At 37.4% G+C, this 13,451-nt stretch overlaps 1 protein-coding gene across 1 annotated transcript in view; it reads right to left on the bottom strand.

Moving 5' to 3' along the window:
• lrpprc (leucine-rich pentatricopeptide repeat containing) overlaps positions 1–13,451 on the bottom strand; it is an 88,187-nt gene that overhangs the window by 48,481 nt on the left and 26,255 nt on the right. Inside the window, exons 17-22 of the mRNA XM_007255767.3 lie at positions 13,151–13,251; positions 7,415–7,492; positions 7,246–7,314; positions 6,990–7,103; positions 6,752–6,882; positions 3,393–3,478 (exon numbers count right to left, since the gene is read on the bottom strand). Of these exons, the coding sequence (XP_007255829.3) occupies positions 3,393–3,478; positions 6,752–6,882; positions 6,990–7,103; positions 7,246–7,314; positions 7,415–7,492; positions 13,151–13,251 (579 nt within the window). The remainder of the gene's footprint in view (positions 1–3,392; positions 3,479–6,751; positions 6,883–6,989; positions 7,104–7,245; positions 7,315–7,414; positions 7,493–13,150; positions 13,252–13,451) is intronic.

Below are 13,451 nucleotides of genomic sequence, written 5' to 3'. Positions count from 1 at the left end.
CTTAAAAGAGCTAACATTTAGCACAGTTTGCGGCAATTGCTTATACTGCTCCAGTCTACATGCTAAAGAGAAACTTCACTGAATCTCCTGTATAACGCTGCACTTCAGTGAAGTGGTTTTACTGCTAATTACAACCAGATCATAAGGCTCAGTGAATAGTGTGAAAATTACAGAAATTCAAGCTTAGAAATTTTATTCAGAAGAAAAAACTAGCTAAACGAATAAACACATAAAACTTACAAAAGTCTATTCATTATTTTCCAGCATTTTAAAAAATAGAACAGACAATCTATTAAAATCTGATTGCACAAGAAGATATGTAATAACATAAAACGACGAGAAATAAACATTTTAAACCAGCCAAAACAGAAATGGTCAAACTGTAACTATTAAACTAATCAGGTAACTTTAATTGCATTTAATTACAACACAGTAATACTAAACTAACTTCTCCATGTCTTTAGAACACAGTGCATGACTGTAGTAGGTCATTTACCCCAAAGCTCACTATTTATCACTATAGAACTCAGAAGCTCCTGTGACAATTCTGTGCAAGGTAAGAAAAAAGGAACAGAGGTGTGAGAAGAAGCATTATTTTGACTCCATGAAGAACCTTCTAAATAGAAAAGATGTACTTGTGAAGAACCTTAAAGACAACAATGTAAAAGGCTCTGCACTAATCACACATACGGCTCCTTTAAAAAAAGGGCACTTTTTTTGAGAGTGTGCTTGAGGTTAAGGCCCATTCTCTACAAATTAAGGGAAATATGACCCTGCCACCTTATTACTGACCATGCAATGGGGTTGGTTGCACCAAGATGAAGGCTAGAAAGTTCAGGAAGACAAGACAGCTCTGGCTTCTACAGCCAAGACAGCACCGCTAATCACGGCCAATCGACTGCTGCTGCTGCTGCTAAATTGGGCCGAAAGGATCGCCGCTTGTGCGTGGTCTCTCAGAACACTGGCAGATATCATACACGCATACACAGAGAAGTAAACAAATATCATACACGCCATTAATCCTGTTCATGCCATTTCCAGAGCCTACCCAGCAACAATATCCCTCTATGAACTTCATACTAAAACATGGGACAGGGGAATACGTGCAGAAAGAAGAAAGGAAAAGCCTGAGTTGTTAAAAGTCAGGGCAGCCGGTGTGCGGCTGCTGCCACGAGTCATGATCTTTAAGCAGCGCTGGCTGCTGCAGTGATGTGGGCAGCAGCAGGGCACTGAGGTGTGTTAATGCGGAAGACAAGCTGCCGCCGCGCACTGGTGGGCTAATGGCCGCTCGATCAGGCTGACGGACATGTACACGCGCGCTCGCGCACTTCCCCTCATTACACGCCTTCGCCTGAATTCACATGCAAATGTGTGTGTGTGAAACGCTCAAGCACTTTCCCCGCCATGATATGCCATTAGTATCAGGACGGATTTCGGTAATTCCGTTAAAAGTGGCGCAGGTCCTGTAATTTTCCCCCGCTCTGTGACAGGAGGAGTCCGACGGGAGGGGGGCCGCGAGTGACACGCATGGTGAAAGAAGGAGCGCCAGTGTATATTTTCGCCATCACCGTGCGCACAAAAGCAAAGAGGAAACACTCTTATTGTAATTGTGTCTTACACGAGCGACGAGAAATCCACCGTAGAATTCAGATAATGGCTGATTAACGCGGCCGTCCAGAGAGACGTGCGGTTAGGGCTGCGTCTCGTACACTCTCGCGTACGGGAAGTTTTGAAATCTGCCAGACTAATTAAGCCACTGGTGGTTCTTTAAAAATCATGTGTAATAGAATAAGAGCTAAAATCTGCCCAAACAAATTTCTCTATTAAAACAGATACTTAAAAAAATCTGGCATTAGTATTAAAGGGGAAAAAGGGAAAAAATGTGAACTGAAATACGTGTTGGCAAAGAACGTGGGACTTTGAAGTGAACCCTGATTCAGTTTACATCTGGTGGGAATAGCGCTAGGCAATTATGGTCTAAAATTTTTTTTGATTTTTTCACCAAAAATAAAGATAGATTTTCGATTATTTCCCCCCTCTACTGAAGATAAACTACAAAGAAATGGTTAAAAACTAGGTTCACCAGTGAAAAAAAAAAAAGAATTTGCGTTTGGTGTTCAGATGTTTTGAGTTAAGTCGACTCATTAAGAGAATCAACAGGCCCATGCGTTCATATCATGTAGAGTAACACACTGACAGACACTGGATTATACTCCAGAATGCTGGTCTATGACTGAAAATTTGGAAATAACACATTAAACGAGTTACAGAAGAAACTTTTAAGAAGAGATTATTATTTATTGTCCACAATTAATCACAGATCCTCACCATAGTGATGACGCTGCAGTTTTTGACAAACGGTAGGATTTATTACTACCCTGCCCTAGGTTGGAAAACATTTTATTGGTCAAAAGTTTAATCAGTAAATTCAACAGCAGACTGTGCATTTCTCATGGCACATCTGCTGTTATATCATGTACATAATATATGCATGTGAAAAAAATAATTCAGACAGCCAAAAATGTTTTTTTTTTGTTTTGTTTTTTTTAGAAACATCTACAGCTCTGGAAAAAAAATTAAGAGACCACTTTAGTTTCTGAATCAGTTTCTCTGATTTTGAACATAGTGTAGTTTCATCTGTAGTTTACAGAATAAAACAACAGACAATCTTTCTCCCAAATTCCAAATAAAAATATTGTCATTAAGAGCATTTATTTATTTATAAAGAATAAAAAAGATGCAGAGCTTTCAGACCTCAAATAATGCAAATAATGCAAGTTCATACTCATACAGTTTTCAGAAATCATTATTTGGTGGAATAACCCGTTTTTTATTCAGTTTTCATGCATCTTGGCATGTTCTCCTCCACCAATCTTACACACTGCTTTTGGATAACTTTATGCCACTCCTGGCGACCCTAGATCTTGCACGTTTATTTTATTTTGGTTGTTTTTAAACCAAATTGTGCAACCTCTTTCTAATAGCAGATGCATGAAGTTTGACATTGTCTGTTGAAGCTATCTGTAGGTACTGTGATGACATTTTAGGATTGATGTATGTACGATGTATGATGTATGTAATTTTGGGATAATCTTGTTAGAAAAGGCCTGACCTGCCCACGCTGGCAATTATTTAACTTGCAAAATGATTTAAAGACAGTGGAACAGCTGATTTCTAATTGTATCTAATGGATCTGGCTGTGGTGATCCACTCACTTTAGTGATAAACAGCAGTGCAAACCAACTAAAACTAACTAAATGACTGAGATTTAAATAAGAGGAACTTGTTAAGATATGAAAGCTTTGTGTCACAGTAAATGTTAAGATATTGAGAATCTGATGGCAGGTCACACACAAGCATAATTGACTCAAGTCTTAAATTAGCTGACTCACCATCCAGCCTGTTATTTTTGGACAGCATGGAGACCAAGTTCATATAAATGTTGTCATCCAGATTGGCCTCAAAGCACTTAAGGTTTCTGCAAAGAGGTCAAAACACAAATACACATAAGAATGCATAAGACAGTTGATCATCAATGTAATGATGTAATTCCTGATAAAATGATAAAGTCTTTCCTAAAAAAATAGTTACATGTCTTTATGACACAGATTAATGACCAAAAATATCCAGAATGAGAGATTTTAAAACCTTTTAGGTTTTGAAAAGTGAAGAGCATTCAGAGCTTCTGTCACAGAGTTTACATCACCCAGGAGGAGCTGCTAGGTTGAAGTATCTAATATAGTGGACAGTGAATGGACATGCTTGGTTCCAGCCAATAATTAATAAACATTGTACAGGGATGCACTGAATTTAAAGTGTTTTGGCCAAAACTGGAAAAGTAAACATTAAGCCAAAGGCCTAACAGCGAACACTTTTTTTTGCAGGTTTCACATTAATTTAGCCACTTTTTTAACTTTACTTTCAAAGAAAAGGCAATTACAAAATCAATCTTTTTAAATATTAAATCAACCACATTCCAGCAGAAATATCAACAAAGCACAATATTGTTTGGTATTAATCTGGTCCTCCCACTTACCGTATTATTCACACTATAAAGCGAGATTATTCACCAGATTAAGGCGCACTATTAATGAACGTCTAGTTTCTCCTTGAGTGTTACTCAATGATTTTTGGGAAAATGTAAGGATTTTAAGTGCGCTTTACAGTGCAATTTTTTTTTTATGCGTTCGAAAACTAGAAGCGTTGTTTTTATGTATGGCATTACATTATTTTAAAATGCGTTTGCTGGGTTAACAGATAATTTTCATGTCTCTTATACACTTAAAGACTGCCTTTCATCGTTTCATACATTATTTTCTGACTTATTTTGACTTTAATTAAAACACAGTAAAAGCAAAAAACTAAATGCTGATGTTAAAGATTTAACATGTGTTCAAATAGACCACTGCAGTCGTGTCATCATTTTGTAGTCGGTGTCATGTTGTTTATGCCCATATTTGGTGTTCTGTGTCTAAGCTAAATTTCTACATGGCCAGAATTAATAGGCTTTTCACAAACCCGCCTCCATCACATTCTGTGGTGAATAAAAATATGTTCAGATACAAATACGTTTTATTCTGTGTACATTTCACTCCTGAACATTTCTGGATCTTCTGAATTGTGAGATCGTTTAAAGCAGCACTAGGTAGGATTTCCTTGATTTTTTTAGTAAAATTACGGCTTGAAACTCACTGCAGCGCTGCATTGAGGTGTAATAGGAGGAATAGCGGTGCTCTCGTGTCTGTGCCGGAGCTCCTCTGAGCTCAAACCAGACTAAGTTTTCCGAGGCGGCCGCAACCAACGCTCGCGAGAACCGCGACCTGCTTTCAGACCTTTAGTTCTAACAGTTCTACAAGGACTACTGGTTCATTAATTACAAACTAACATACAGACACTCTGGCAGAAGCTGGAAAGAGACCGAATGTGTCTGTGAAAGCCAGAAAACGAGAAACAGAAACTAATCGTCCTGAAACATTTATTACACTCTACAACTGTAGGGGGAGCCCACGAGCACAAAATCTCAATCCTACCTAGTGGAGCTTTAACAGCCGTAATTAGAATAATGCAAGCTTTTAGCTAATGCTTCAGCGCACGATAACGGCACAGCGGCTCAGAACGCAAGCAAGCCGGCAGAGAGATGACACCGGCTGTGGGCGTTTGTTCGTGTCACAATTTAGATTATTATTCCTATTCACAGAGGTGAAACACACTTTCAGACTGGTGATGTTGAGCAGTGTAGTCTGTGTTAGTGTTAGAGCTTGTGAAAGACAGATAAGAAGAGGAAGTGAGCTTTAGCTGCTCAGTGGTTCTCAATTCTGGTTCTGGAGCAGAGCTGCCCTGTGGGTTTTAGTGTTTACATACAGTCACTGGTTTATATTAATTACAGCACACCTGATCCAACATATCATCTAACAAGCCCTCGCTGAGGCAAGCTGGGTGTGTTACAGCAGGAAAACACTAAAACCTCTAGTGGTTAATGCTAATGCTCCAGCTTAACTGAAAATCTGTAAACCTAAGCTTACTGTAAATAAATGGTAGCGCTTTGCTCACCCAAATAAACAGTTTTCAGGAGAGAAATCTGTGTAGATTATTATCCAGCATGGTTTGACTTGTTTGACTCATCTGAAATGTTTTCTTTTGAAGAATTACTGAAGGAAAACATGGTGACACCCCTGTTCCTACTACTAGTTCCTAGTGTTAGATAAGAGAGAGAGAGAGAGAGAGATAGAGAGATAGATACTTTATTTATCCCGAAGGAAATTTGGGAATTTATTTATTTAAAATGCGCATTATAATCCAGTGAGCTGTATGTCTGAAAATAGACCAGAAAATAGATTGATTTATTGATAGTGCCCCTTATAATACAGGGTGCCTTATAGTGCCAAAAATACGGTATAAGGTAAAACTTGGCTTAATGTACTAAAACAACAAGCCAGAAACAACAAACTTTTCATTTATATCAGTGCATAATAAACTTAATCAGAATCTTCATAAGATAAACGAACCACTGCACTCTTAGCCACATTACTAACCGCTGTAAAATCCAGAGAGGTTGGGAAGTAAACAGGCTGGTTGAGTAGGTCTTGACCAGAACAGCACTTAATGTCACTTCAGTTTAGAACAGCCACCTCTACTTAAACACGCTATAAGTACTTGTCTCAGATACACTGGTAAAGTGTCCTACAGCGTTTAAAACCTGGTTATGGAGGAACACTGTGCTGCTAGTTTTTGTTTTTGTGTTCATTAGTTGGATCTGCTGGGTGTAATATGCTGTAAAAATACGACCAGAGTTTGCTGGTGTTGCGCCAAATCGAGTCCGCTTGTGCTCTGAGCCACTGTGCTGTGACATTAGTTCAGTGTGCTGTAGCATTAGCTTAAAGCTAGCATTATTCCTATAACGACTCTTAAACAAACTCATAATTCATAGGATCCAGTGCTGTTTGGGAGGAACATGTACAAAGAATCAAATGCATAGTGTTCTAAACATATTTATATTACCACAGAAGCTGATAGAGAAAGGTTTTTGAAAAGCCCATTCATTCTGGCTATAGATAAACGCAGCTTAGACACAGAATCCCTAATATGGGCATATAAGGACTACAGAATGATGCTCAACTGCAGTGGTTAATGGAGAATTCATTCAAAAACTACACTTTCAATCTTTTTGAAGCTACGCTAAAATAAAAAAATAAAAAACAACACGTGAGTGTACTTAAAGGTTTACAACGCGTTTATGGTTGGGTCAACTTACACCTCTTTTTTCAGCTTCATTGCCAGATCAAGATTATCCAGTTTGATGCACAGTTTTATAAGAAAGGCGTAGCAACCAATGGTCATCAAATCCTCATTTCTGGTCTTCAGATCCAGAGCATGGGACAGGTTCTGAAGAGAAAGACACAATGCTGGGTTTCGCATGATGTCCTGCAATCAAAATACCACAAAACACCTCAACATTGCAAATTGTGCAAGTAAACAAGAGAGCCCCTCACCTCTTTATCACAGAGGACTTTAATGAGCTGTTTGAAAACTGTGTTTGCTGGCCTCCCCTGGAATTTAAACTCCTTAAGCTTCTTTTCCAAGTCCAACACATTTTCAGTCAAATCCTAAAAAAACAAGAGATGTGATTAAGACTCTACTCATACTCTCATAATTCCAACTGTAATAAAAAATGAAATTTAAGCACCTTGTTGGCATTAACAGATAATATGCCGTCTTGATGACAATCAAGAACAAAAGCACACTTACGTTCAGGAGGGGTGTGGTGGTGTCGGGGGCCGCTGTTACCGCTCGTTTGTCAACCAGGGCATAAACGTGCTGCACGAAGAACAAAACAAACAATGAGCAAAATAAACCACAGTCTCACCTTCACATTTAAGCCAGAAGGTAGTTCAATTTAAACACTATTAAGCAGTACCTCATTCAGATCAGACATATTGTAAGTCCTCAGTATTTTCGTGATGCCTTTGTAAATGTTCTCAGGAATGGTGATGTCCTGTAGGAACACAATGTATAAAAATAAAAAATGTATTTATATCAAATCAAGGTAGAACATTGGTTGGTACCAGACTGTACCAACTTTAAAAGGATTATGGGGGAGGAAAAAACAACATAAAAAACCCAACAAAACTAAATAATGTGCCTCATTTTGCTCACATTAGGGAAAAAATGTCAATGCTACCAATTAATAACTCTTATTAGGACAGAATTAAGCTCTACAATCAAATCACTGCAGACGTCAGCCAAGCACAAACTAGTTGCTTGAGTAGTTAAAATCTCAAATCAGTATCACTTTGAAGTAAACAATAAGGGCGTCTGCTAAATGCTTTAAATGTAAATATGAATGTAAATGTATATCCGGACAGGATTAGTTTCTCAGGGGGATATCTGTAAAAATATTTCACACTTCTACTCAGTGATAAAACTCTTGCATCTGGACTGCAATTAAAAAAACAGGAAGAACAGTTTTTTTTTTGGCTTTCTTGGTCATGACATCGCGTTCAGTAGCTCCTCCATTTCCACTCTCTGTTGTGTTTAGATCTCTGTGGAAACGCATGCCAAAAGTATAATTACGGTTCGTAGCAGTGACAATTTTTTTAAAAACTATTTTATTAAATGCGAGGAGACTAAATTCAGATATGTGCGTCCGGACGGGTCTAAAATTACCGGAGGACCACTGAGTTCAGCGAAAAACAGTAGGTAACTTAGAGGACGTCTGAGAAAAACACATACATCGTTCCGGATGGAATAAAATAACAGAGGAGCCCCTATAAAATAGAAAATTCCCCTAGACCCCCCTGAGAAACTAATTCCATCTGAATAGGGCAGTAGACAAAGATATGATTGATTGATTGATTGAGTAGGTTTTTAACGCCGTGCCGACACACTAGGGTCATTTTTACGGCGGTACTTAAGTCAGTTCTTCAAACTGCGTCATAAAAAAAAAATATATACAAAAAACAATTATAAAAGATGTTTTATATTAAAAAAGTAAAAAAATATATATATTTTTTGTAGACAAAGATAGCATTGTTCTTTAGTACATGCCGCTTGAGTTGCTAAGCCATGTCAAATACAGGATGGGCCACAGCCACGTGACAATACAAGTGTCAGCATGTGAACACGCACATCAGAGATAGTATTCAAATTAAATAAATCATGGACCAAACTATGTCGATTAAAGGTTCTGATTGTCAGTTTTGATTAATTTCTAAATTATTCCAAATGTTTTTAAAGGCTTTAGGGCAAGAGAAAGGAACACTTGTTTCAAATGCTTCATTTTGTGGTTGCTTTTGTGTTGATAAACACATTTTCTGGATTTCCATTCAGAATCATGGCCCGACAGCAGCAGCTCAGAAAACCTGGACGTCAAACCTACACCATATTATCAATAGCCCAGTGTTCTAACCATCGCACCACTACTGCGTAATCATAGACAGATGTTTCTGGACTGACTGTATATATTTACAGAGATAAGATGAGATAAGACAGAAGTAAATACACATTTTTCATTCATTTAAACATAGGGGCCAGGACTGATTCTACAGTCTTTGGGGAAGTTTCCCCAGAGAGGGATTAAGCTTAGTATTGGATTCCCATTAAATCTAAAAACCAAAAGTTTCAAGCAGGCCCGTTGCAACAGGGCAAGCAAACCAATCAGTTACCCAGACTCAGAATCCCAGAATAACACTCTTTTTTTACATTTTAAAAGGCCATTTAAATGCACAATTAAATTATGGCCTGATTATTGTTGTTTTGCTGTTTTCATCAGAGTTTGAGTGCTTGGCTATAGAGCTGGGCGATATGGGAAAAAATCTTATCACGATATAGTTTTCCATATCAGTCGATATCGATATGTATCACGATATAAATCAAATCACTTTGTGTCACACTTAAAGGTTTGTTTTTATTAGTGAGAGAATAAGGGAGTGATGGAAGTTTTATCACAATATTTTTTTCTGTATCTCCATAATTATTAGGGCTGGCCCGAATAGCATTTTTTGAGCTCCGGATATTTGGCAGTAATTGGTAGCGAATATTCCAATATTAGTTTTTAAAAAAAACAAATTAATCATGAACGCGAGCCAGAACCCGAGCTTGAACGTCAGCCTGACTCAGGCGCTGCATGAACTCGGGCTTTTTTCCAATTTTTTCCAATTTTCCATGACTGAAAAAAAAACTTGGGCTATAAGCTCAATATTAAATATTTCGTTTGTTTAGAAATTATTTTATATTCTTAAACCAAGTTAAATTATATTAGATTAGTAGGGCTGGCCCGAATAGCGTTTTTTGAGCTCAGAATATTGGGCACTGATTGGCAGCCAATATTGGAATATTTGTTTTTAAAAAGACGGATTAAAAACTGATTAAAGTAAAACAAAAATTGCAACTCGGCCCCTTTAATTCACCACAAAGTTTTCCAAGACCCAGCCGGAAAAAAAAAGATTTCCCACCTTTTCCTCAGCTGGGTCGGGCTCAAAAAATGATTTGTGATAGGCTGTTTTTTGGTTTGTTTGTTTAAGCACTTAGGCTTTTGTACTGCTGCAGTGCAATATTTAGATTTTATATTCTGAAATTCGTTAGGTTTTATTTCTTTTAGCATTTTGAACTTTTTTTCCAATTTCAAATTTATTTTTTTCTGTTCGTTATGTTCTATCGGTCCTTGCGTTTTTTGTAGTTGAAGTTGAATTTAATATTGAAGTTCAATATTTCTAATTTATATTTTGAAATTCGTTAGATTATATTTATTATTGTATTTTGAGCTCACTTTAGTTGGTTATTTTCCAAATTCATATATATTTTTCTGTTATTATTAAATGTTATTAGCTTATTAGCTTAGCTTGTCATTTAGCATACAGAACTTCTCACGGATTTTTAATGAATGTTGATTTATTAATTTAAAAGCTGTACCTTATTAAAAGTATTTTAAGCCAGACAGACACTGTGTGATTTTTTAATGAGTTTATCTGCACTTTTAAATGGTTTGTCCTGTAGGAAACGCACACGATTTGTATGCTGACACTGTTGTCTGACTGAGGAGCTGCTTTCCGTCAAATGCAGCCTGTAGGCAGGAAAAAATCCAGCCAGAACCGACCATATCATGAGCCAGTTTTAAAGCCAGTAATTTAGTAGAGCATTAAACTACAAATCTGAGATGTACCTGCTGTACTTCTTAATCTCTGCCCCCAAAACGGTCCATTAACTTGCTTGACAGACGCGTCAAATCCCCCGCGAGCACGCGCGGCGCGCAGCGCACCGATTAATTCATGCGTTGAGCTTTAAACGCGCAGCTGAGCTGTAATTGGGGAAATATCACAAAAATCACAGTGTGATTTGTTACATTAAAAAAAAGACCATTTTCTTCCGCCTAATCTGAGAGGAAAGCGGTGTTCTCGACCGGCCCGAGTTCATGCAGCGCCTGAGTCAGGCTGGCGTTCAAGCTCGGGTTCGGGCTCGCGTTCAGGCAGATAATCTAAATGATAAATGATTTTGTGTTTTTGCACTTGGGCCATAAGCTCAATATTAAAAAGTTCGTTTGTTTAGAAATTATTTTATATCCTTAAACCATGTTAAATTATATTAGATTAGAGGAAAGTCATTTAGACATCATTCTTAAGGTGTTTTTGTCCTGTTACCGCTCCGCAAAAAAACCTCTTCCTTTAATCCGCGCCCCACATACACATTTTTGCAGCACCTGCCCCGAGGTCCTAATATAAATTGAATTAATTACATTTAGTGCTTAAAATTTACTTAAAATTTATTTAAAACGTGCTGAACAGTGCGGCCGTTTATTCCCAAAGTACAAACACTATGGTTGTTTGCGTGTGTCGGGCCATACTCCACTATTCTTTAGGGCTTTTTGTTGCATGCATGAGAATAACTATTACAATTTTCTTAACTATTTATTAATTTGCTCCAGCGTCTTCTGGATTGATTACACGTTGTGTTTTCGTTGTTTGCCGCGCCACTTAGACGGAAATGGAAATGAATGTTTATCGAATACTATTGCACAGGCTTATCATCGTCATCGAGGGAAAAATTATCGCGAAACAAATCGATATCGTTATATCGCCCAGCACTACTTGGCTATCTCTAAAGCACTGTTATCAAGGACTAGCTAGATTTATAATTCCTGCAGACGGCAAAATATGAAAATTCGGCAATCATGAAGCAGAGTTATCCGTCAGGGATCCAGAAAAGAAACAAAAAAACAAAAACAGTATGTGAGCTCCGCAGTACAGTTAAAAGTTTTTAAAAAAAATTGTTCTGTCTCTGTTTGCACTTCAAACATAGTCTTAATATGACTGGTTATAGTTATTCATAGTTAAATTACAAGAGATTTATGAGAAAAAAAAACACAAACCATAGGCGTAATATGACTGGTGTGGTTTGCACTTATTCTTTGCACTATTTAAGTTTTATTTTTATTTTTTATTCTTATTCTAATTCCTATTTCTTATAGAATAAATGTGTGAGAGAAACCAGTCTGTTAAGTATGCATTATATGATTGTCACATAAAACTCTAGTTTTCAAGCCATTTTTCATTTTTCGTTTTCTTTGAAATTTTATTTTTAAATCTTGTCTCGTCTCGTTCTCGTGAACCCAATATCGTGTCTCGTCTCGTGATATTAGTGTCTGGTCACACCCCTAGTTAACAGGATACTAAAAATGCAGATTTGTTCCAGATTCACTGTTTATCGTGTTTAATGACATGGCAATAGCCTAGTCCACTTTACTTTGAGCCTCCAAATGCCTTAAAATAGCCTTGAGTCTAAGACTAGGCCTCCAGGAAACTGCCCCTTTAAAAGGTCTTCTGCTAAAATACACTTTTTCTTGTTCCTGAAATACAGTAGGTCTCTCTGAGTTATATATGCATGCTGCACATGAAACTGTTCAAGCGTCATTGCCTGCAGTAAAAGCTAAAATACTCAGAAAAACAAGTAAATCAAGGACTGTGTCCGTCAACCCATGAGTTTATGGTCTCGCCCAACTCGGCTCAGGACCACGCACAGAATTACACCAGTTAGTTAGCGTTAGTTATCTTGTGCAAATAACTATAGGTTTGAATCAGATCCTCCACTCGCACAGCGGCATTGATAACATTTCTTTCGGTCGAGTGACGCAAAGAGTCTGACATAAAGTGATGTTTAAGGGTTAACTGTATCTAGCACTCAGTGCTATATCTTTATAACTAAGGATGTAGCTCTAAAAACATTTCGTCCTTTGAGTTTTAGAGCTGTAAAACTGAATGGGGAGAAAGTTAGGTAGGCGTTCTCTGCTGCAGTGCTGTTAGACAATCAGAGACGAATTATTTGCATGTGTGAATATTCATGAGCAAGAACGAAAACCTGTCTTTCTTCAGAGACCACTAATTCAGTGATCTAAAGCAGGGCTATACAGAAACACCGGAGCATAAGGCATTTATTCATACTAGAAACCACAACTAGATATTTTAAAATGAATGAAAAAACAATGAAATAAGACCATTACGTATGTCACACTGTTCTTTAATACTTTATTATATGGCAAGGTGTAATTAAATATAATTATTTATTTTGAAAAATCTCCAATATGGCAACATATTAAAGTTTTTTGTACGTAGAATAAAATCCTAATGTGTCCACACTATGCAGGTCTAGCGTTTGTACATACCCTTTCCTTCAGCTCTTCAATGTATTTGATCAGCTTCTTTTCAGACGTCTTTTCCTCATCCATTGCCTTAAACAGGTTGTAGAGAAAGTAGGCCACGTTGTCTGTAGTAAAACAGAAGAGAAACACCCACTCCATTGACATTTAACCCACACAGATAAATTCTAATGAAGCCCAACACATTCATACACATCCATCCATACGGTTAACAAACAAATGCTAAAGTCAATGTTTATTAAAGAAATAAAAGACTAAAAGGCCTTGTTTATATGTGTGTGTGTGTGTGTGTGTGTGTGAGGATTGC

This window comes from Astyanax mexicanus, chromosome 7, assembly GCF_023375975.1.
Source record: "Astyanax mexicanus isolate ESR-SI-001 chromosome 7, AstMex3_surface, whole genome shotgun sequence".
Classification (NCBI taxonomy): domain Eukaryota; kingdom Metazoa; phylum Chordata; class Actinopteri; order Characiformes; family Acestrorhamphidae; genus Astyanax; species Astyanax mexicanus.
This window is presented reverse-complemented; position numbering and strand designations above follow the sequence as displayed.